The 25,842-nt window shown below is 36.3% G+C and overlaps 2 protein-coding genes across 10 annotated transcripts in view; both read right to left on the bottom strand.

The window, feature by feature from the left end:
* Positions 1 to 261: 261 nt before the first annotated feature.
* LOC129893794 (AT-hook motif nuclear-localized protein 1) lies at positions 262 to 6,938 on the bottom strand. 2 transcript variants are annotated; one of them, XM_055969191.1, is made up of 5 exons: positions 5,985 to 6,938; positions 4,280 to 4,347; positions 1,553 to 1,684; positions 1,137 to 1,298; positions 262 to 822 (listed from the first exon to the last, which is right to left on the bottom strand). In XM_055969191.1, exons 1-5 carry the CDS (start codon positions 6,316 to 6,318, stop codon positions 541 to 543), a joined length of 978 nt encoding a protein of 325 aa, XP_055825166.1. In that variant the 5' UTR covers positions 6,319 to 6,938; the 3' UTR covers positions 262 to 540. The 2 variants fall into 2 exon arrangements, with proteins under 2 accessions (XP_055825166.1, XP_055825167.1); XM_055969192.1 differs by lacking the exon at positions 1,553 to 1,684.
* A 3,600-nt stretch (positions 6,939 to 10,538) lies between these two features.
* LOC129893793 (B3 domain-containing protein Os11g0197600-like) overlaps positions 10,539 to 25,842 on the bottom strand; it is a 32,406-nt gene continuing 17,102 nt past the window's right edge. For 7 of the 8 annotated variants that reach the window (XM_055969183.1, XM_055969184.1, XM_055969186.1 and 4 more), the window contains 5 exons: positions 18,909 to 19,090; positions 13,260 to 13,797; positions 12,486 to 12,563; positions 12,172 to 12,335; positions 10,539 to 11,264 (listed from right to left, as the gene is read on the bottom strand). In XM_055969183.1, coding sequence (XP_055825158.1) covers positions 10,989 to 11,264; positions 12,172 to 12,335; positions 12,486 to 12,563; positions 13,260 to 13,797; positions 18,909 to 19,043 — 1,191 coding nt within the window. In that variant the 5' untranslated portion in view covers positions 19,044 to 19,090 and the 3' untranslated portion in view covers positions 10,539 to 10,988. Of the gene's footprint in view, positions 11,265 to 12,171; positions 12,336 to 12,485; positions 12,564 to 13,259; positions 13,798 to 18,908; positions 25,702 to 25,842 lie in introns of those variants that run through there. The other variant, XM_055969190.1, reaches the window with a different exon arrangement.

Raw genomic sequence — 25,842 nt, 5'->3', positions numbered from 1 at the left:
TTTTGTAATTTTCAAAAATTATTAGTTTATAATATTAATGGGACCATATATTTATATAGGGTTTTTTTCAAAAATCTATTATCTTATCGAAATCGATGATTTTTTCTACAGGCCCAAGTTGAAACCGGAGAAAAATATTATCTAAAAAAATTATTAATTTACCGAGTACTAATTTAGAAAGGTGATATGTATATACAATTAGAGAAACCATCTGCAAGAATCAGAGAGAGAAATAAAAGGTAGCTGGATTAGTATCAAATGTTAGAAAAACATTTTGCAGTTTCATATAAAGATTTAGTGGTACATCAACATCAAGTCAATCAGAAAAATGTGATAATTGATAACAGCTCCTACTGGTAGAAAAATCCTATCTTGTGACACCTATAACAAGAGTGAAGTACTTCTAAGTTGAACTAAACACAAATTATGCCCTACTGCATCCTATCAAAGTCAATTAGTACTTTTTAGTATCCATCATATAAAGGGATCATGAGGCTAACAATTAGCAATAAGGTTACAACAGTACAACATTCAGTTCAATCAGGACGAAGGGCTCTGCTCTTTAGATTCGTCTCCGGGCAAAGAAATGTTGTTTTGTGACATTGAGATTCTTGAGCTGTATATAGAATTTGCAGAGACTAAGTTATCCCCAGGAAAGGAAATAGAAGCAGCAATGTTGAGACTAGGTCCAGAGTAAGCTCCGTCAGTCCGTTCTTCAGAAATGGGAGGGGCAGCAATAGCGGCAAAAGCAGCATGCTCGACTCTTTGCTTCTTTGGCTTCTGCTCCAGCTGGTGACCAGGCAGAAAGCTACCGACCACAACCTGATGCACTCAAGACGTTTAGATTAGTTTTGCAAGATTGCTTGCCAGACACGAATGAGGAAATAGTAAAAGTATTAAAGGAAGAAGATATTTAAAGTAGCAGTTCACTCATATCTGTGGGTGCAATTTGCCATTCATAAGATAACTTTCATGGACGCATAATATTGCACACAAAGGAAAAGTACAACTATGTTTTGTGTGGCAATTCCAGCCAATCATCCCAAAATGTGATTCTTTTCACTTGAACAGCTTGTTGCCTAGCACCTTGTTGGAAAAAGAAAGTGAGCCAACTATGTTGGTAGTTCCATACTAACCTGAACGGGACCAGCAGCTAACAACATGCCTGCAAGTCCTCCTCCCATAACCCGACCATCAGGGCCTGAAAGAGAGACACTCATCCCACCAGATCTGCTTTTTGTTACTCCATTATCACTAGGCATAAATGATCCTGACAGAGAGAGAATTTCAAAATGACCCTGTAGCAAGCAAGAATCATAAATCATAATTTAGATAAGAAGAAATGCTCTAATGATGAATGATCCATTATCGTTCTTGCATTCATTCCCAATGGGACAGAAGTATACTTTTTATGCATGCATGATTTTTTTCTTGCTCTTATTCAATTGATGAGGCTACACATCAGAATCCAAGGGGTGTTACAAAATGTATATGCTGCAGCAAAGAAATCAAGCACATCCATACATGCATAGTAAAAGTAAACGGCTCACACCTCGTAGGTCAAAGTACCACCAGAAGAATTAGGCTGACGAAGTGTGACATTTGAAATTGCACCATTTGCAGCCAACACACAAATAGCTCTAGATCCTTGTTGAGCAAATGAAATTATTTTCATGTTGACATCCTAATACACCAAAGAAAATAAAATAAAAAGATATTGGATTTTAAGTATACTAAGAGAAGTACAAACATCCAAGGAAATTTCAGCAAAACTAAATGTTCAGAAGCAAGGTTCCTCAGCTACTATAATTGTTTGCCAACAGTGAGATGGCATTTTTCTTGCATTTGGTGCAAGTTCTTGTAAGCATGTTTCATCAAATACATATTTTAACCTGGCGGACAAGCTGCATGAGAATTATTTATGTATCCCTCAATTGACTACGCAACCAAGCCCCAAAAATTGGATTGGGTTAACTGTCTGATATTTGGACTGAAAATTACTACCTCCATCCCGCTTTGTTTGGCCTACTTTCTACTTTGTATTTCCCAGAAATATGGCAATTAAAGTCCTACCATAATGGGAAGAGGGTATCAATCTAAAGCACCAAGTGCATGTGCACAAGTAGGTTAAACCCTTGAGGTAAGCAACTGCATCTTTTCTAGACAACTATCACTACAGAAATCAATACATGTGGAAGTATGGAAAAAAATGTTCTCTAGGCTATAAACTTTAGAGTCTCCAGATCTAGTGTTTAGTTTCTTCAGGTATGATGCACCGTGAGCGAAGAGCAAATGAGCATTAAATTGAAATTTGTTTATTCCACCCATATTCAAGATTCCAGTATTGCCTTTCCTAATTCAGATGTTCAATACTGCATTATTGAAAACCACATAAAATACTTGATATAAGGAATGAACTTTAAAAAAGGTCATCTTGATACAACCACTGCATCCAGGAGTTGTCTAATTTCCAAAAGTTCAAGAGATGTTGGTTTCAAGACATACTAAATAGAAGTAATTAGCGTTACGGTGTCAGCACTCAAAAATGTAGTTCTTTATTATAAAATAGAAATAACCGATAAGCACCAACAAATTGTTACAGGATATCTACTAGCTGTACATCAAACTAATCACAATTACGTATATCATAGGAAATTTGTTAAATGTAAATATGTATAATTGAGAAAGCAGAAAACTTGAGGAAAGCAGGTGAATTGTAGCCATGTTAATTACTTATCCAGTTACAATATAGGATATTGTATCAATCATACTGGCTAGGAAGTAATAATCACAATAAAAGTAACAACTAGAACTACCTCCGCCCCACTCGTTGTCCTCTTTGACTTTCCTTTCCCAAAAAATTGACCCTTTTGACGATTCATTTTTTTAATCAGAAGAATTCCACAGTTCCTCAGCCTATGATGCCTTAAAAACCATGTTGATAATGTCTCATTTCATTCAGCAGTAGACAGCAGCATGCAACCAGCAAGAGGCTAGATGCAGATGAATTGCAGCAAAGCGAAAGGCAAAGTATTTGCCTAAATGGGCTAGTTCTTGATATACAAATTTATTTTTCACTTTTGAAGGGATAACACCGAAACTCCATTTGTAGGTGTAGGTGAAACTTTTGTACATCCCACTCAACTGCTTTAGTAGGAATAGCTATTCATACCAGAGAAAATTATAAATATAGAATACAGCAATGACATGTGTGCATCAATCTCTACTGCATAGGAGACGGCCATATAATATATTCCTATTACCCAAGGGTCTAGGCATCAGACCAAATTTGATTCCTATCATTCAAATGAAGCACTCAGTTGGTGGGGTAAAAAAAGAAAAGGAGGAGATGGAGAACAGAGATGGCAGCCAGTTTAAGCTCATGCCAGGAATTAAAAATACATCTTCTTTTAAAGGAAACAAAGGTTCAGTACATGTTTCTTCCATCAGATCATATTAACACAATGCAGAATACCATGTGCCGACAACACACTTCATTCAGGTGCTTTAAACCGTTTCTGCTAAAATACATTAGAAATTATATACCTCATGTCAAATTCAGGAAATTCTTACTTTTCACCAATATATTCTCTATTGTCTTCACCAAGGGGTGGCATGTGTATTCACTATTCATCATTTGTCCAAAAGCAGAACAGTGAGAAATATAGGTCTGACACCTTTGGCTGACTGACATATATAGCCAAAATCCAAAATATATCTGTATGGAAGTTCTTTTTTGCTTATTATTCACCTCTTATCGTTACTCCTTTTTGACTAGTAAAATACATTATAGAAATTTGAACTTGACATATAGAATCATATATTTAATCGATAATCGACATGTCTGACCCAATATCCCTCTTTGTGCTTTATCAGTGCTTTCCTAGAAACACATTGCACATATCGCCAGCTAGAAGTCATATTTAACCCACTTCCGCAAGAGTATACCTAGAAGGGGAGATGATGTTTTAAACATTGAGTACTGATGAACTTTCATTAGTTAGGTTAACTGTTCCTTCTATTTCAGTCACACCACTATTTGGCTGGATTAAGTCAAAAAGAAAACTTTGTGATGCAGTCCATAACATCAGATTAACTTCTCTTGTATCCCTCCCCAATATTTTTACAATTATACTCATAACTCATAAATGAAAGAAACAGATGAGATAAGTCTCTCTATAATTCTAACTACAACACACAACATCTTTCCTTTTTTCAGGTCATAAAGCAGGCATAATGGAGTATGAGCATTTGAAATTCATTAATACATAAGGCTTACCTCACCAGCATTAACAGTGATCACGTGCGGTGTAAAATTTGCACCAACAGAGTATGCCATCTTCTCCCCTAAGGAAATACAGAGTTTAGTAATAGCTCAAACGAAGTTAAACCTTCAAGACACAGGGAACTAAACTTTTAAACATAATATCAGCTTCCAACAAGTGAAATTCATAAGCATGATAATTAAATAGTATTATATTGAAGCAAAGCACAAAGAGAGCAAGTTTAACCAGTTTCAATGGCAAATTGGAGAAAACTAAAAGCTACTAAGTTTCAGAATGGCTCACTGGTAAGGTCTACTAATGGATTCACTTCTTTAATTTTTTTGATAATTTATTAATAGATTCAATGAGGCTCATTTAGTGGCGGAGCCAGGATTTTTATTGAGGGGTGTCAAAATATAAAATAGTAAGCACACAAAAAAATAAAGAAAAAAAGTCCGGGGTGTCAAAATATAAAGTAGTAAGCACACAAAAAAATGAAGGAAAAAAAAACGCTCAAGTAAAGACCCTTGAGCCAGGTTCGAACACCTGACCTGCTGACAATTGAGAGCTTTTGCAAGCCCTCAACCGTTGCACGAACTCTTCACCTTGTATCAAGAGGTGTCAACATTAATATATATAGGTATAAAATCAATATTTGACCTATCTATACAACGTAATTTTCCAACGACGGAGTGTCGCTTGACACCTCGGGCAAGGGTAGCTCCGCACCTGCCTTCAATTTACATGATTATATATGACAATAGTATTATATCTATTGATATATTGTCAAAATGTCCACGTATATTTGTATTCTAGTTTCCGAAATTCGATATACAGCATAGCAAAAAGAATTTTGTTACTCGCATGCATTCATTCATGAAGACATATCTTCAAATGTCTCATAATGATGATAATTCTTTTATTACTCTGAAAGAATCAACTATCTTAGAACACATAGCTGTTAAAAACAAAAATTTAATCTTGTAGAGATCGAGAAAAATAAACGATCAATGAGGTGGTAAGAGAATATTTACTTTAATAGGGCCATGCAAATATATATGATTACTGTTCTAACTGAATGTCTAGTATTTTCTATTGTCAGCAGTAGAATGTCTTGTACATAGTGAATGACTGAATAACATCATTAGCTTGTATAATTACTTATACAACTAACTATAACTGAATAAACTGATTTCGAGCTCAGTATTTTTTTTTGTCTTGTAGAAAGATGAATAGTCCAAGTATGTGTCTCATGGGTCAGATCAATATAGATTCCATCACTTTCTTGTCTTTGTAAAAGTTAATCAGCATCTTTATATGCACTTGGTTATTTGTTCTTATTCCATCTCACAATTATTGGGTAAAGACGGACCTGTCTAGTCATATCAGTTTAAAAGAATACACAGCCAAAGTGGTCCAACTCTATTTGGCTCAATGCATCAAGAAAATAGCAGCTTTAGATGCAGTGAAAAGATTCTCTCCTTTCATTATCTTCTTCAACATCATAATGTGAGGAACTCAAGACCCTTCTTGATAAGGGGGACCCAGTCTAAGTTAAATACTTACAATAACTCATTTCAATGAACAATGCAGAAACAAAACAAACCATATCCACACCAGTAGATCCAGCCTCACACTGAAACATTTATAATTCTAATCTCATAACTGAGCATTCGATTCAAATTCTAAAAAATAGAATAGCCTGGATGGAAATGTTACCTGGAGTTTCGACCTCAAACTTGTTCTTCGTCTTGAAGGAATCAACGGGGCGACTTCCACTGTTTTTCCAAGCTGAAAAATCTCCAGCTAGAGGAATTGAAGCTGATATTGGCATTGGTGACAATGCAACATTTACTTTACCATCTGGTCCATACTTCCTAGGTCTACCCCTCTTCTTTTTCGTCTCTTCTGTCACACTTAATGGTGTTGTTGCTACAATTGATCCACTAAACTCGATATTTTTACTTTCACTCCTGGGAGCCACTATGTAGCTTTCAGGAGCTTCATCACCTTTAACTGTAACGCCAGAACTATTAACTCCTCCTTTCTCCATTCATATACACAATAATAAAATAACCAAAACCCCTTGAACCCTGAAAACTCCAAATAACTTAAGCCCCCAAAACAGAACAAATATTTTTTTTTTATCAAGAACTCAAAACCCCTTAAACCCTGAAGACAACTCCAAATAACTTAAGCTCCCAAAACAGCAAAAAGATTATTTTTTCAAGAACTCAAAACACCTTAAACTCTGAAGACAACTTTAAATAACTTAAGCTTCCAAAACAGCGATTTTTTTCAAGAACTCAAAACCCCAGAATAACAAGAGAATAAAAATACAATCTTTTTCAAAATGCGAATATATATGACAAGCAAAATACCAAAAAAAGGTATAAACTCAGCAAATCTGCAAAAGCTAGAATTAGTTGTATCTACAGAAAGATAATCTGACCACGTGCAGTGGAAATCTAGTGACTAACTTATATTCTGCTACTGCAGAAGAAAGTACAGAGCTTAAATGAAGAAACTAATTTTAGGGAAATGGAAAGAAAATATATACTGGTAATTTTCATTTAAATTTTGCGCTTTCACAATTTCTTGAGTGAGTTGGTGAAATTAGGGTTTTTGCAGGAAAAAGATGGACGATTTTATTTTTGTGGAAATTCGGGAACAATAATTTAAAATTTAATTAAGATATGGAAAAATTAAGTATTAGGTAATATTTAAATTGAAAATTCAAAGTAACATTAATTATGATTTAAGTAAATGATTTGACGTCCGTCTTGGATTGTTAATAAATGATGCTTTTAAAAATGACTAAGTTAAGTGAATTGAATAAATAAATAAAAAATTGGGAATAAGAAAACTCCCTGCACTTTTAAATTGTGGTTTAATTATTTCAAACTGTAAAGCTAACATGGGAGCCATACAATTTTTTCTTTCTGACCTTTTCTTTGTCTTTTGGCGAAAATCATCGGTGGCTCCTTAAAATTGACATCAAATTTCATTTAAATATCTTAAGTAGGCGATATTCACTTTAAACACCTCATATAGAATTTCGCTATATCATTTTGACACTTTTTGCTTATATGGCAAAGTGAGTGTGATATACTCAATAATAGTGCGTGAAAGACTTTATTTAACCATTTTTTATTTTATTTTTTCTTCTTCTTCTTCATTTCGCAAGTTACCATATCCCACCTTTTTTTCAAGTTTAAACTCCTTCAATGGAGGTCGAATTTTTTATTCAAATCCATTTTTAAGCCTTTTTTTCTTCATTGTATTTCTTTTCTAAATCTACCATTAGCTCCCTCCACTCTTTTCGCCTAAAAAATGGATATCAACACTCATATTTTATATTTCTTCTCTCTTTATTTCTTCTTCTCACCATCGTCATTAATTTTATCACTATTGTAAAAAAAATTAATTAGATTTGAAAATCGCACCCACTATCATCTTCTTCTTCTTTATTTTTTTTAGATCCAACAATTATAATTATGAAAAAAAATAATCTAAATCTAATGAAAATCCTAAAATGAAAAAAAAAACAAAGAAGAAATTGGAGGTTAGGGAGGTGCTGAGAAAGTTTGGAAAGAAAGGAGGAACGAGGGGTGGGATAGTTGTGGTGAGGGTTTAGAAATATGTATTTTTTATTATTATTTATGGTTGAAATTTAATTTTTTTTTCCTATAATATATTTTTAAAATATTATTTTGCACTCAAATGTCATGTGTTCTTTTCTAATTAGTCGTAGTGTCAGGTCATTCGTGAATATGTTACACACACTATGTAATTTTAGTTGATTGTTAAAAAAATGTTAAAATGACATAGCGGGACACTACATAAGGTGTCTAAAGTGAACATCACCCAATTAAGGTGTCTGAGTGAAACTTGGTGCTAATTTTAAGGAGGCTACCGATAGATTTGTCCTTGTCTTTTTAGGTGAATTGAAGTTGACTATTCAAACAACATAAAAAAAATACCCTTTATTTTATTTTCAAGAAATATTTTTTTTACTGTGAATTTTATACTTTATAATCAAAGTAGAACAAGTAGCAGGGTCAGAGGCGGAATCGGGATTTTAATTTTTTGGGTGCCACACTATACAAAATTTAGACTTGTTCTACTGGTTTCAGTTAAGATTTTATTTACAAGAGTTCTAGAGTTTTAATCTACTTATTCACAATTTCTTTACAATAAATTCGCTAATGATGTGCATAGCAAAAAAGATTTTAAAAAATACACCCAACAGCAAGGCTTGAACTTACATTCCTACAGTGGTAAACCTGAGCTTTAACCACTAGTAGGGCTGTACAGGACAAATCGATAAACTGCACCAAACCGACAAACCGAACCAAATCGGAAAAAAAAATCCGACTAGTGGTTTGGTTTGAGTTGGTTTGGTGTTTGAAAAAAAAACCTGACCATTATAGGGTTGATTTGATTTTAACTAAAAAAAGTCAAACCGAATCCAAACCGACCCAATTATAGATATACTACTTTTAAATTATGTTATACATAAAAATATTTATTAAAATGTAATTTATAAATATTTTTTTAAAATTTTTCATAATTTTTGTTTTCTTTCTTACATTTATATTTGGACTTGAGAATCTCATCTAAATAATATACAAAAAAAGTCCATCTTATAAAGTTATATTTTAAAGTTAAAACTTCAAATTGTATTCTGTCTCCATCTTATATGTTGATATTTTGTACAAGAACTCTTTTTAAGAAGCACTGCTCTGTGTTTTTTATTAGATACTATAAAAAACTCGAGAAACTTGAAAAAATCCGAAAAACCCAAAAAAAAATTGATAATTTAGTTTGGTTTGTAAAAAATTCGAACCAACCCGGTCCATGTACACTCCTAACTACTAGCACTACAAGATTCATTATTTATAAAAGGACCATGTATAATATTTATACTTTCCTTATAAATATATAAACACATTTATGTGTATATATAAATTTTCAACAAAAATCACGGGGTGACATAGTATCCCTTTTCAACTACATAAATCCGCCACTGAGCAGGGTCAGAGAAGGAAGCAGAATTAGAGATTAGATTGTTCGAAAAATGCTAAAATGTCACATCTGAAAATCGAACCAAAGTTTAAGAGGGGCAATTTGCAAGATATTTGTAGAATTCTATAATTATGACTTATATAAAAAGTAATTTAGAACATGCTAAATTGTCACAGTTGAAAGTTGAGCCATTTTAATTAGTCAACTTTGGCAGAATTCAAAGAAGGTATTCCTATGTTATCCTGTGGGACTTGAGAATGATTTGCAGCACATTTTCTTTTTGGATATGTAGGTGGATGAGGAAGCAAACTATGTGGAAAAGAATATACTCTGGGACCATGGGGAGTTTAGATTGTCTTAAAAACCACGTAGCAATAAAATCTAATGGAGATTCCCAATTCCAAACTGAAACTGATTATAGAAGTTTCATAAATAATTATTCTTTTGAGGTTATAGTCTATGATTATTCGTATGGAATGCATAAACAAAACACATTTATGTTAGGAGATTTTCATCTACAATGATTATGTATTCCAAAATCTTTCGAGTTATGTATCTATGTTATCTATCGACTATCATCACTCTTACATGATTTGGACGTTGTGAATAGTCAATGTACAAATACTCCTATGCAACTCTCCTTCATGAGATTTTGGTATGGTATGACGGAAGTTATTTTCCATCAAAAAGGAGTAAGAGTCGGTTTTGATGAACTTAAAAAAATAACTTTTATGTATGAAATGCTTTTAGAAATTTGAAGTGCTGAAAATTATTTTTATAAATAAGCAGTTGAGTGTTTGGATAAAAGTACTTATGTTGAAAATAAGTGTTTGAATTTTAAGGTTAAAAAAATAAAAAAGATAGTTTGAAAATTTAGTTAAAATATAAGGAATATAAAAGTAATTTCCATGGTCAAACAAAATGGCTTTAAGCACTTAGAAAAAAAAAGTTAAAAATCCTAATTTTTCATTTTTGAGACTTTAAGAACTTTATGGTTTAAAATTAGCATTAAACAAACACGTTTAAAAGCTAAAAAAAGACTTATAAGTTGGTTTGACCAACTTAAAACCCATCCAAACGGGCTCTAAATGACTTCTCTTATGCGCAGAAAATTATTTGAACTTTTCTTAACAAGGTCAAAAATTAAACATATCTATCCTTTTTAAAGACATCCCGTATGATGAGATACAGTAACATAAATTAAGCAATTAATTTATCAACATTGAAATTTAGAAGCTGAAACTGAATCATGAAATGCGAGAACAAACAATTAAACTTGCAAGTGTTGGGACAAAAAGTCTACCCTTAGCCTTGACGGCATTCATACTTGGGGAGGTTGACTACTTATACCAAGCTGAAATATAAACGTGTTGGCACCAGCAACTGGTGGGTAGCTAGCTCTGACCACCACAGCATTCACAATGAGTACTAGTGGCACGGGTTCAGCCGGACAGAGCTACTTTTTCTAACTGCTGTGTTTCTAAGAGAGAAAGAAAAGGGTGCATGCCAAATCTGCAACTTTGAGCCCTTTATTTGCTTCAATGTATGATGATGATGCTAAATGAATGTATCAGCATAGCATTCACAGAAAAAGCACAGGATGAATCAAGTCAATATCCAATACAGATTTGCTTAAATCAAGTAAAATCTCGCCATAGCTCCCATTACATTGTTCTCGCAACTGCCTCACGATAATCAACTCAAAGTAGTTTGAGTGACATCTACCTTGTGGGTTACCTGTACAGTAAACATACGTTCTGCCTCATTTGAAAGTTGGAATAGACATTCATCTCCAGGTTTAAGGCCATAAACTTCAGTAAATGATGCCCAATTTCCTGTCAAAACCTTAGAACCGAAATCCTCATGATAGATGACAGGCCTGGGTCTATTATCTGGTCCTTTGAGATAAATAGTAATCTTTCCCATCTTCTTCCTGCTCCCTACAAATTGTGGCCAGCTTTGTGGTAATTCCTACACAGTAATTTAAGGAGGTCAAAATTCAAAGATCTCATGGAGAAGAAAAGCATATACATCCGGGAATCAAAAGACAATTTCAGCCAAATACATATAGTTAAGCACAATGCGGAGTGGACTACAGTCTCTAAGGAGAGAGCTTTATGCCTTAAATCATGGCAAAAAGAAAAAGAATGAACAGTGTAGTCAGATAATTGAAAGTGCCAAATATTCAAATAGCAATGGTAAGTAGACCCTGCTTCACAGAAATGAGATATTGACAGAATGTTATGGAACATCCGAACTTTTTCTACTTGAGAAACAGAGAGAATGTTCACTCTTCATAGCATAAAAAGTTTGTTGAAATCAGCCATTTGCTATGACCAAGAAAAAGAGCAAGAAAACAGTGTCCATTGCCAATCACTTTGACTAGGTTCTTCAAAAAAGATTGTCATATCAATCACAAAGGATTCTCATTAATTTTTGGATTAAAGTGAATACAAACTTTACCATCAGAGTGGTGCTTGCAATCAAAATTAACATAATAATTTACTATGAACCTCCTTTGGTAAAAATAAACATGTACTGAAATTCATGAGATTGGCTTGCAATCATATCTTCTAACATTCTGTTTTATTTTCTTTATTCCTTTTCAACACTTTACTGACAAAGTAATCAGCCTTTATCCTCAATCTTCATGAATAATCGAAAATATTAGAGTATTTAGGCCGAAAATATGCTTACAAGCCCCTATATAATATCTTTCTTTGATTATTCAATGCCAAGGATAGGTGAAAACAGTACTAAAACGCATGTCACACCAATGAACAGTGTATAGTATATGCTGCAGGGAAGAAAGCAAACAAATGAATTCCTCAAAATCCAGCTAATAGCAGAAGGAATGATATTTCAGCAAGGTTTTCACCAGGAAATTTCGACCATCCACCCGCAGCAAACATGAGAAGTTTCCAGCATCAGGAAATGATGTGTCTCCTGAATCAGCAGGCTCGCTTCGTATAGCTTTGTTATTACCAGTTTCGGGCTCAGGGTAACCTTGACCATCTTTCTCTGTTACTTTTGGCTCTTTTCCTGCATTTACTCAAATCCAGTATATATCAAATAAGAAAGTAACAGAGAGGATGGTAAAAGGGACTGAGCAGTGAATACATTCATGGGATGATGAGCAGTTACGCGAAAGGATATCAAATGAATTATAAACTAAATATGAAAATGTTATACCATTTAACTTTTTAGAAGGGCAACGTGTTTTTGCTGCCATCTCCTTCTGTTCTCGCTTATCAACTCTTGTTTTCTTACCTACATGACGCAGAGCCCCTCAATAAACAGGTAGAAATTTTATACATTCAAATGTTGAGAAAACAAACAATCTTATCTATTCACTATTGCCCATCTCAATATTCTGATATATATTCATATTCAGATCTCTAAATCTTAATGCACATCTTAATATTCAAATGTGCATTCAGATTAAGACGTTTTAATCTTAATGAAAATAAATGAGGCCTAAGTAATTGAAGAAAAATTACTTTAAAGAAAAGCTATGAAGAAAACAGAACAAAAATATGCTTAATATGAGAGACTGGAAGCTTTGGATTTTTCTCCCGTAACTTGATTGTTGCTGGTATAGTGACTTTTTATATTAAATAAACACACCAAATGACTGACTAATGAATCATATCACTGTGTTGTTGAGAATATATATTGGAGCAAATCAAAGTAAATCACAAATTTGCACAGAAAATAAGGGAGAGGAAGGGAACTAAGGGAAAAGTACAAATTTTCTTTTTCTTCTTTCGTTTAACTAGAGAAGTAGGATGGGAAGTGGGGAGAGAGAGAAATCAGTTTTCTATTAGCGCCAGTAAAAATTCTCTCTCACTTCCTTTCTATATTCTCTCTTTGTATTTTTCCTTTCCTTTCTTTTTCCCTTCCAATCTCTCCAGACACGGTAAGGATATTAAGAAAACATGACATATATGAAAAGGAGAAAATTACCCTTGACACCATTTTCAGCTGATTTCAGAGATGTGCCAGAGATAAGACCCCTATGATCTTGGGGAACTATTGGTCGCTCTCCAGTGTCAGCATCAATGTTCGATGCAAAAGTTGTGATCACTGGCTGGTGTCCAGACCTTTCAGATACTGGTACAGCAGTAACTGAGGGTGTTGAATTCGAGTTTTTCCTTAGCTTTCTGTCAGTTCCTGGTGACAGCTCATCATGGGAAGTTGCTGTAGAATTAGTTCTCAGTCTTTTCTTCCCCGTGCGAGTGCCATTGTAAAAGTTGATCTTCTCACAACCAGTTGTTCCATATATTTGCACAACGAAGTGCTGACACTGTACATAGTGGAAAACCAAGAAGTCTCCCATTTTTAGACCATGTTCTGATGAAAAGGTACGCCATCCTTGTTGAATTGCAAGCGAACCGTTATGATTACATATTCCCACCCTCCATCGCTGTCCAGTTGAGTCTTCCAGCTCAGTTTCTTGATTAGTCAAATGAGATACCAATCTAGCAAATCTGGACGGAAAGTACTGAAAATTTTGTACATAAGAATATGAATGTCTATAAACTGATATGTATCTCAACATCTAGGCTAAAGAGATAATTTACGCACTACACCATCGGAAGAGTTTGAATTGTAGATTGAGGATTTGGTTATCATACAAAATTCCAGAAATTTTACACCAATTCTGTCCTTTCATGTGGTCAATTTAAATTGCAAAAAATAACAATTAGGAAAGTTAAAGTAACAAATGTATGCCAACTATTTCGGAAGAAAAGAAATGCACGAACATTGACTTTGCTAAAGCATAAAGGACTGTAAGAATATTTTTCACTCAGAAGCTTCATAGCTTTTCTTTAAAATAATTTTTCTTCAATTACTTAGGCCTCCTTTATTTTCATTAAGATTAAAACGTCTTAATCTGAATGCACATTTGAATATTAAGATGTGCATTAAGATTTAGACATCTGAATATGAATATATATCAGAATATTGAGATGGGCAATAGTGAATAGATAAGATTGTTTGTTTTCTCAACATTTGAATGTATAAAATTTATCTTTGTTTAAAAAATGATAAATATAAAATTCAAATAAAATACTAAATTGATTTAATATTATATTAACAAAATATTTTAAAATTTTTATATGGCCATCGGTGGTGCTAATGACTAACGATGGTGATTGTGTATATCGATTTGGGACGATGTTGTCTTTGATGGTGGTTGTGGGTAGTATTTTATGGTATAATGGTTGCGGTAGTGATTAACCTTGGCTGGAGATGGTGGCGACGGATAATTAGTAATGGAGTGATACTGATAGCTAATGGCGGTGGTGAATGATGATGGTGGTTAGCGATATATAATGTTGACTAATTGTGGTAATAATCGATAGTGAGTAGATGTAATAACGATTGATGGTGATGATTGCAAATGATGGCTAATGGTGATGACAATTGATATTGGTGATTGATGATTGATGATAATGATGGTTGTTGTTGTACTGAAGATGGTGGTTGTGAATGGTATGTGGTGGTGATTGAAGGTGGTGGCAATTGTGGCTGAAATGGTGATTGGTGGTGGGGGGTGAAAGTAGATGGAGTAGCAGTAAATTGTCTATCATCTTTGTAGAAATTCTTAAATAAAATATTAGTGATATTAAGACTTTGTTATGAATCGTAATCATTCAGACCCATTAAGTGGTTGTAAATAAGATAAACAATTGCACCTAATGATTAAGATCTGAATGATTAAGATTCAGACCTTAAAAACAAACAGACTTAATGATTGAGATCTGAATGATTAACACAAAAACCATCATTACATGCAAACAAATGAGGCCATAAGAGGGTTTGGAAGGGGAAAGGGGATAATGTGAATCGAACTCACACTTGTTGTAGGGAGGCTCCCCACTGTTACCACTAACTATAAGCTATGGTGGTATAAGAAAATTACAACTTCCCTGGTTGAGGGCAGCTAGCTAACTTGGTGAGCTCTCAGCTTTCTACAATAGAGGTGGAAGGTTCAAATATCTTGTTCACATGATCATAGGCCTTTTCCAAATCTAGTTTGCACAGCATACCTAACACTCATTGCTTACTCCTCGAATCTACCGTTTCCACTTAATCATTCTGCAAAGTAGATATAGTCTCGTCTAACATCTTCTTAAGTCTAATGAAAAGCACCTTAGAGATGATCTTATAGATGTTTATCCCACTAGACTATAGGTCTATATTCTTCATGCTCATGGCTCCCTCCATTTAGGGATGATGATAACAAAGGACGCATTCAAACTTTTTTCAAATTTACCCCTTTCTTAGAACTCAACAATAACATCCATCACATTAGTTTTGACCACATATTCCAGCAGTGCTGAAAAGAAAAGCCAAGAGAAACCATAAAGACCCAGAGCTTTGTCACCCACACAACACTCTATCGCCTTGTTCACTTCCTCCACCTCAATCACCTTCTCTAGCTACACACACTCCTCCACAATAATTTGATTGAACCCTAAAAACTCCAAATTCTTCCACTTTGAACAAACGTTTGTAAAAATCTACAATTTCTCCCTCTACTTCCTTCTCACCCAAATGCATCACCCCATTTAAACAAACTCTATGAAGTTCTTTCTCCTTTTCTCGACTACTACCCAGATGAAATTTTTGTTTTAGGGTCTCTCTCACTTAACCATACTGTCTTCGATCTTTCTCCAACTAACCTCTTGGGCCAAGGCCAAATTGATTGGCTCCCTTTTCAACCCCTTTTGCCTCTCCTTCTCCCTCTCTACTTACTCCCTCCTCACTTCTGCCATTTCTAATTTCCCACTTTATTTATAATCTATTTCATTTGCACCTCTAGCCTCCCAAACTCTCTCCTCACTTCTCCACCATTTCTTCTAACTCTTGCTACCTCCTCTTCTGATCCAACATTTGAGAAGGTCTGTTGTGTGTTCCGGCAGTATCCAGTTGCTTTCAGATAGACTAAGGAATAATGCCACATTTGTGAGGTCATTCTGCAATGTAGGAACAAGTGGTTATTAGTTTCAACAGCTTCATTACATAGGTATATCCCACATCCCCATCTCAGCTTCTAACTCCTCCCAAAAAGACTACTTTGACCCCTCCCCCATAGGTCCATAGAGATCCCCTAAATCCTCACTCCATTCCATTGCTAATGTATCTAAACCGCACGCCAGACACAATCTCCCTCTTGTTAACCTCCAGAGACTCCAACTTTTTATCATCTCAAGGAATGAGTATTCCACCCAAACATCCCCCGGCCGAAATATACAAACTCCCTCTTGTTAACCTCCAGAGACTCCAACTTTTTATCATCTCAAGGAATGAGTATTCCACCCAAACATCCCCCGGCCGAAATATAGTCATACTTCACCCACCTTCCCCCAACAAACATCTAATAATGTTACTGTCAAAGTCTCTAATTCTCTTTCTTGAATAGATATCAAATCTGCCCCTCATCCTCTAAAACCTACTTTGATGGTGGCCCTTCTATTGGGGTCATTCATTCCCTCACAATCCAACTAAATAAATTTACAATCCATCAACACATTTTCCCCCCTCCCCCTTTACCCCTTCCATTACTTCATTTTCTCCATCCACCTCCTTATTTCACCCTCCTTACACCACAATCTTACCTCCCTAATTATGTGTCTCAAAAGTTAGCATTACAGGACCAAATAACTCAAGTATCTGATTTCAAGGTTCAACTAGTTTTTCTATTAATTTCTCTAAGCACAAAATATTTTATTGTGGAATTTTAACGTCTTTGAAGACTGACTTGCATTTTTTGTTGAGCAGTTTTAGGCTATGTTGCTCGGACTCTTCAAACAATTCAACGGGTGCGTTTCCGATTCTCCAAAAGTAGTGTATTTTTGGAGAACACGACACAGGTGGGGCATTGAAAGTGAAGAGTCCGAGCAACTTAGGTTTTAGGAGCATATTTAATGGACTTAAAATAGCTCATCCTTTTTTGGTCAATTCTTAAGAAGTTATTCCCCTGATTTACACTTGACAGAGAAACACACTTGAGAAAAACTAATCCAGATTCCAGTGTTAAACAGAAGGGTTCAGGATTCTTCGATTGTTGGAAATTTGGGCACTCTCTATTCAAAAATTTCAACAATCCAGATCAGGACCATTAGAAAGTGAAAGGAATATAATTTTTTATAACGAACTCAAGTTGCCGTAAAGACTTTTCAAATGATATATATGCAGCAGACTTGATGATTGAAGGATGATGAGACAGATTTATCCCATTCCAAAATTGAAAGGGCCTATGATGAGACAGATTTATCCCATTCCAAAATTGAAAGGGCCTTCCCCCTTATGACTAGCTTGAAAGCTTCATCTTATTTCTCTGTTGCCAAATCTACACAATGCTGTAATGCTTCAAAAATTTTAAATTTCCCAATTGCAGGTAGGCACTGTACTCGAATATTGGAAGAAGTTACATGGATCACCAATTGAAGTTGGTCTTATCTGGTCATAGTTTGAATGTCTTTCTGTTTAAGCATCACTAGGTGAATAGGGGAAAAGGACTGAATGTATTGATAGAGATTCCAGCCAAGAAGGGTCATCTCTCTGAAGAAAAATATAAGTCCATTCATGATGTAAAATGGAATTGCCTAGTCTCCCTATTTTTTTTGGTGTAAAGAGAACTGCATAGAGGAAGTAGATGACTTTGTAGATTTTTTAGGAGCCTTGTAAATCTAGATTCTAACTTCTGTTTCTACACCAATTTTTCGAGGTGGCCAGCATTTGTTAAGGCTGAGGAATACAACAATACCTTTTGTCAAAAAAGAAGGGTCATCTCTCTAATGTTTCTACTCCGTTCTCTTTTTTTTTCACATTCTATAGGCAGTGTAATCTCTACGAAGTTTGAAACACGTAATGCTACGATTGACAGAACTCATTCGACAACTCAAATGAGATTATAAAGGTCCCTTAATCGGAAACCAACGCTCAACTTAGGCTTTGTCAAGGGATTGTGGTCCTAAATGCAGGCAATCCAAATATCTAGGCTGAGTTTTTTAATAGAATGATATGATAGTTGAAGATGTAATACACATACTAAAATAGGATGGTTTGAATAAAGGAGCATTATAGGAGCGCATTGCAATAGGAAGTTACAAAACAAATTCAATGAAGTTATATATCATGGTTGTAAGAGCAGTAATATTATATGAGAGCATATGTTGAGCAGCTAAAGCTAGAGAATTGTACAACTACAGATGTTAGAATGGGTGTGGAATTCTACAAGATTGGATGATGTCAGAGAAAATCACATCAGACAAACTATGCAAGCCGCACACACAAAAAAAATATAATGAGAGAAGGTCGTCTGGGATGTTTTGGCCATGTCCGACATAGTATTTTAAGTAGATAGCTCCATAGGTGCGATAGCGTACTAATTAAATAAGCTAAAAATAAATGAAGCAAGTCTAGAACTGTGAAAAGAAAGAAAGCTTCTCCAAAATACAAGCAATTGGATGTAACAAGTAACTTTCATAAATAAACAAACAAATTAAACCTATATTGTTATTAAAACCAATGCTTTCTTTAAGAGGCTTTGAACTCAAAAACAAAAAAGAAAGAAAAAACAAGTGTAAGATCATATTATACCAGAACTTTGGAGAAATGCCTGTCGATCATTACTTTAAAGAAAGAGAAAACAGTTGGTGAGGGATCCCTTTGTCCATGTATCAAAATGCACATGCGGGTGCACAATTCACAGGCTTCATGGGGGTGGTTAACCATCTCTCTTCCGGACAAAGTATGTTAGCTTCCCACAAATTTCTTCCCCCCTGCATAGAGCAAATACAAAATTCATGTAAATATTAGTTAGAGATGGTCGACTAGAAAGGGGAGGAGGCACATCGGAATGCACAAATTTGTTCCGAGGCCACTAAATCATGAGACTGATGGAACATTTTTGAAGCAATGGATCAAGATTCATCAAGATGGGTCCCAAGATTTCTTATTATGATACCAATGTAAAAAAGATTGGCAACAGAATAAATGGTTGGCAAGGAAGATTCTTATCCTATGGTGGAAAAGCAGTGCTTATAAACCATGTTCTTCAAGGCATGCTCATTCTCCTGTTATCTACTATCTGCTCTTAACCCACCAATAGGAGTGATAAGGACGATTCATTGTATGTTTGCAAAAAAAATTTGGCATAATTCAACAGGCATAAAGGGTAGACACTGGGTGCGTGGGATACTCTATTTTATCAAAATCAGAGGGAGGAATGGACTTTAGATCCCTTTTTTGATGTCTCCAGTGCTTTGTTCTGCAAGCTATGCTGGAATCTGATCAGCAGACCATCCCCCTGGGGGCTTTCATGATTAATAAAATACTGTAAAAAAGTTGCACCCTGTCATTGCTCAAAGTAGGGATGCATCTATGTATGGAAGAAACTGATAATAGTGAGGGATATAATAGATCACCAGATATTGTGGCAGATAAGGAGAGGTATTTAGGAGGGGTATTCAAGTTTCTAGTTTGATAATTGGACCTCTATGGGAGCTTTGTATCACATTTTACAAGAAGGGAAGAAGAAGTGGAGGTAAGTCAGTTTGCTGATAATGAAGGATGGAACCATCAAAAACTGCTGGAGTACATTCCTTTTTTTGAAATAAGGGTAACTTTGTATTCACAAAAAATTCATCATCCAAGAAATGATGAATTGGAAACTTACATCCCATAGTGTAATGGGCACACACCCATGAGGGTAGTCAGATTACAAGTTTCCTAAGAACTCAACTACTTCAACCACCTCCCCCATCAAATCTTGTTTACACCAAAAAAATAGAAGACTAATACAGTTTGTTTTAATCCTCTGAAAAGTAATTTTATGTCCTTCAAAGAACCTAGTGTTTCTTTCCTTCCATATGGACAACCAGATACATGTTGGGATGAGCTTCCACCATTCTTCCTTTTTAACTCTGCTTCCAACTCCTGGCCAACTGTTCAGAAGCTCCAAAGTAGTCTTTGGCATCACCCAGCTAACCCCCAAAACGCATAAAAACATATTCCACAAACTGGCAGCTATTTGGCAGTGTATGAATAGATGGTTGTTCACTTCAGCCTCCTGTTCACACATAAAGCACCTTGAACAAATTTGCATGCCTCTTTTCTGTAGGGCCTCATGAGTGAGACATGAGTAGCCAAACAAAACATGAGACTTTCAATGGACATTTCACCTTCCAAAGAAGTTTCCAGGGCCATCTATCAACCAGTGAGACATTATAGTTCATCTTCCAATAGCATGATTTCACTGTATAGATACCTTTTTTGTGTATCTTCCATATTGGCTTATCAGACTTCTGAGAAGTACATAGAAAATTATTAAGAACCTCTAATAGCATAGCAACCTCCTCAATTTCCCAATCATTCAATGCTCTCCTAAACAGTAGATTCCAACCCTGTTGACTCCATATTTGTGCCACGTTGTCATTGTTCTGTAGACTCAATGTATATAGGTGAGGGAATTGGTTTCTCAAACTGTCCTCCCCTATCTATACTTCATTCCAGAACTCTGTCTTCATTCCATCCCCAACACTAATGCATATGTTGTTTCTGAAATGTGGCCATAGTCTTCTAATGGTCTTCCAGACACTGCATCCAAATGTGCCCATAACCTCTATAGTTGTCCATTGGTTAAGTAAACCATACTATCCTGCTATAAATCTCCTCCACAAGGCTCTATCTTCAGTACAGAATCTCCATAGCCATTTTTGGAGCAAACAACTGTTCTGGAGACTTAGGTTCTTTAGTCCTACGCCTCCTTGTTTTTTGCTAAGTGTGAGACTGTTCCATTTCACCAAGTTGTAACCTCCCTTTTCCTTATTGCCTTGCCAAAGAAAAGATCTCCTTAGCCTATTTATTTTCTTCTCAATGTTCTTGGGGACTGGAAATAGGCTCATCATATAAGTAGGCAATCCATCCAGTACTGACTTGATGAGGGTCACCCTGCCACCTAGTGACAAGTACTGGCTTTTCCATCTGGCTAGTTTCTTATCACATCACTCCAACACCACATTCCACACTTCCAGCTCTTTGTTCTTTGCACCCAAAGATAGTCCCAGATACTTTGTTGTAGTGCATCTACGCAACCCAATGTCTTAGCTAGCTCAAGAAAAGAGATGACTCTTCAACCAGTTGACATGGAGGCCTGAAATGCCCTCAAAAATAGTGAGTATAGCCCTTATGTGTCTAATTTGTGCCTCCTCTGCCTAACAAAATATAAGAGCATCATCAGCATAGAATAAGTTTGTGATCTCCAGCTCTTCCCCTCTCCCGGTAAGTGCACTAAATCCTCTCACCCACCCATTAGTCTTTCCCTTCCTTAACATATGATTCAAGCCCTCCATGGCTAGTAAAAATAGGAGAGGGGACATAGGGTCTCCCTGTCTAAGACCTCTCTCAGACTGGAGGAATCCTTCAGTGCTTCCATGTCCTTTAGAATTTTTAGGAGGAAATTCCAATTGACATGGTCATAGGCTTTCTCGGTGTCTAGCTTGCATACCTGGTTTCTTCTGCTTTACCCAGGAGTCTACCAATTCATTAGCCAACAGTGTTGCATCCATTATTTGCCTACCTCTCAGAAAAGCCATTTGGTGTTCATCAACCAATTTCCCTATCATTGTCTTCATTCTCTCAGTCAGCAACTTAGACATGATTTTATAGACTCCTCCTATCAAACTGATTGGTCTGAAGTCTTTTAGCTCAACTGCACCATGTTTCTTAGGGATTAAAGCTATGAATGTAGCATTAAATGATTTCTCAAACACACTCCTCTGATGAAAATTTTGTATACTCAGCATCAAGTCTTCATTCAAAATATCCCAACATTTCTTAAAGAAATCCACAGAACAGCCATCAGGGCCAGTTGCTTTGTCCCCATCACACTGGTTGATGATCAGTAGCACCTCCTCTTCTGTAAATGGTCTTTGTAACTATTCATTTTCTTCTGTAGAGACTGTTGGACAACCTACAAAATCAAAAGAGGGTCTCCAGGATTCAGGTTCTAAGTAGAGTCTGGCATAGAAGTCTATCATGGCTCCTTTAATTTCTACATGATCCTGTATCTCCTCCCCCCTTACCACCAGTCTGTCAATTGTGTTGTATCTCCTGTGAGCAGTTGCTAGCCTTTGAAAGAACCTAGTGTTCTTATCCCCTTGTTTCAACCATAATACTCTTGATTTTTGTCTCCATCTGTCTTCTTCTTGTTTGGCCAATACTTCTAGTTCAACAAGGATTGTTGCTCTTATCATCATTTCCTCATCCTGAAGTATTCTATCATTTTGGATTCTGTCAAATTCAGCTAATTCTTCAAGCAGACAGTTTTTTCTGTGAGCTAGTTCAGAAAAAATCTTCTTGCTCCATTCTTTTAGCTTTTGTTTAAGCATCTTTAGTTTACTGCTGAGCTTGTAATCTGGGAACCCTTCTACCTCAAAGCTGCTCCACCACCCCTGCACCATATTATTGAAACCATCAACCTTGAGCCACCAATTTTCAAATTTGAAATATGGTTGTCTATGTTCCCAGTTACCACTGTCCAACATGATAGGATTATGATCAGACACTGCTCTGAGGAGAATACTTTGCTTGATGCTTTTGAAGTTCTCCTCCCACTACATAGAGTATAGGAACCTATCTAGTCTAGCTGCACTGTGATGGTCACCTCCCCTGAACCAGGTGAATTTTCCTCCTATAAGACAAGGATCATGTAGCTTTAGGTCTTCAATCCATCTAAAGAAATCATTCATGATGTTTGTGACTCTGTTGCACCCCCTTCTTTCCACCATGTGCCTCACAGTGCTAAAATCTCCACATGTGACCCAAGATCTTCCACACAATGCCTTCATTGCAGTCCTCTCTTCCCAACACTCTAGCTTCTCGTTTCTTCTATGTGGGGCATAAACTCCAGTGAAATACCAGGAAAAGTAGTTATGTGTAGACTCAAATTTGTAAGTGATTGAAAAGGTCCCTTCCTCCACCTTAGTACCCATCCATACTCTACTGTCCCACATAAGAAGTATTCCCCCTTGCTACCATCTGCCTCAATGAATCCAAGTCTCATCCATCTGCAAGACCATAGTTGATATGCAATCCCCTTATTCACCTTGGTTTCCTGTAGACAAACCACACCGCTTTCCATTTTTGCAAACACGTCTTAACCAATTCTTATTGGTGTTGTTAAGACCCCTCGCGTTCCATGTGATCAGCTTAATATTCATTTAAAGATCAGACTCAGAACCCTCCCCCTGCTTCTAGCACCTTCAACCTCTTTGTTAAGACTAGATTGGAGCTTCTTCAATTCATTCTTATTTATGCCCCTGCTTTTAGGGGTGGTAATAGCTTTCCCCTGCTTCTTGTTGTTTTCCTTCCATCAATTCTCATGAGTAGTGCAAGTGTCTCCTTCTCAAATCCTTCGAATGCTACCCCATACGTATTGCTCAACTCCAATATATGTGAGTTGACCCAATATGATGCCTCCGTTTCGACCAGATCTTCCTTTGCCAAGTTCTGCATAGCCACTGGTTCAGCTTCAAGGATTTGTTGCAACTGTAATTCCGCCTGGTTTAGATCTTTGGTCGTAATCTCTTCTTCAGATTGTTCACTCGTGCTACTTAATTCAATGATCTGTTTTGAATTTTGGGTTTGCATGTGTTTATTCTCACCTGCTACTTTTTCTCCCGCCATCTTCTCCTTTGTTATATCCTCTGTAGAATTTAATGGCTAAAAGCCCATTTATGTCTTTAATTTGGTCCTCATTTAAACCTAAATGGGTTCCAGAATTTCCTTTGTATCTCTGGCCCAAACAAGTTGTTGGGCCAAAAAAAATTTCCCCGGATATCTAGGCCTGTTTAGCTCTTTTCATTAAATCCACTGTATGGTCCCCAGATATCCAAGTTCGCCCACGTGGTTCATCACATGCCCCTGACACCTTTTCCTTCCATTGTACTTCTTCTGTATCACACCTCCTTTTGTCCAGTGGATTTTCTTGCATGGACTGTTGGGTTAAAGCTTCAGTTGGTCCTTCCGCTCCGATAGTTACCCTCGCCGGAGCTTCTACCCAAAGTTGCATCGTGAATAAGTCCCTCCGTTTTCGATCGTCACCTCCTTCGAAATGTTACTTCCGTCGCCATGGACCTTGATTCTAGCCCATTTGATATGATTCCGTAGCATGGTTTCTTCCTCTGTTTCCTCCCAGCCACCACACTATTCTCCGATGATCTTGAAGAGTCTTTGGGACCAGAGGTGGAGTGGAAGACCTACGATCCTTACCCATGTCGTTTTGGGTCTATTTGATGATTTTGATGTTTCGATGGAGGGGCTCCACCATCGTAGTTTTATTGGGCTTTTCATCCAGATCCATTCTCCTTCCATGACCCGCTCTGCTATGAGTTTGGAGGAAAACTCAAATAAAAAGAGACCATTCCCCATCTCATAAATGTTTAGACCAGGGGCTTGTTTCCAGTTGTTGTTGGACCACCTTCTGACCTCGGCGAGGGTTGCAGAGGCATTGAAATCTCCCACCAAACTCCTTTTCAATACCTCGTTTTGGTTTATTAAAGAATCATTAATGCTAATGATTCCTCCACTTTTTACTGTGAAGTTTGTCTCTGTTTCTTTCCCATCTCTGCCTTCCCACTTAAAGATCCTGACCACCATTGCATATGGAATATTGCTATCAGATAGCCTATATTCCTCTAGTTTATTCACTGTCTTGTGACTGCAAATGAACCTAGCCACCTTTTCTGCAATATCCCCCCATCCAGAGTTTGTCGTCAACTCTGGTATGATAAGAACTGTTCTCCTCCTTCCCCTTACATTTATCAGACTGATGTAGCATCCAAATTTGTTGTAGTTGAGGGCTATGAAAACTTCAGACAAAGTTTCTACTTTCTTCCATCTACGAACAACATTTCCTTTGGTCTTAAATGCCTCTTTCAACACCTGCACTATCCATTCCATCGATCTTTTGTTGAAGGAAGTCCTAGAAATCGCGCTTCTACTCCTTTCAGTCCAGTCATACCAGACTCCTGTCGTCCCTGATATCATCTTCAGGTCATATGATTTGAATCCTACTGCAAAATATATGGTGCTCTCCATTTTGATAGAATGGGGGAAGAAGAAATAAAGGAGGAAAGAAAGAAGGGCTAAGATTTCCGGGACCACCGGAGGTGGGGAGAGAGAGTTTGGCAGAGGGAAATTTAAATTTTATTGGGAGTTGTGCCTGGGAGCATTCTTACCTTAACTTCCTGGAGTACATTCCTGTAGACTATGTCCTTAATATAATCAGCAACATTCCACCTCCCAAAACCAACAACAAATTAGACAAGACAGTCTGGATGCTAGAACAAAATGGATGTTTTTCAATAAGGAGTTCATGGAAGTATATAAGGCACAAGGCTGAAAAAGAAGACATTTCTGAATGCATGTGGCCTAAAAAGTTACTCCCTCCGTTTTAAAAAGAATCACCTAGTTTGACTTAACACGAAGTTTAAGAAAACAAAGAAGATTTTTTCATCTTGTGGTCCTAAAT

Source organism: Solanum dulcamara, chromosome 7 (genome assembly GCF_947179165.1).
Source record: "Solanum dulcamara chromosome 7, daSolDulc1.2, whole genome shotgun sequence".
Lineage (NCBI taxonomy): Eukaryota > Viridiplantae > Streptophyta > Magnoliopsida > Solanales > Solanaceae > Solanum > Solanum dulcamara.
Note: the sequence above shows the minus strand (reverse complement) of the source record. Positions and strands in the feature narration are given on the sequence as shown.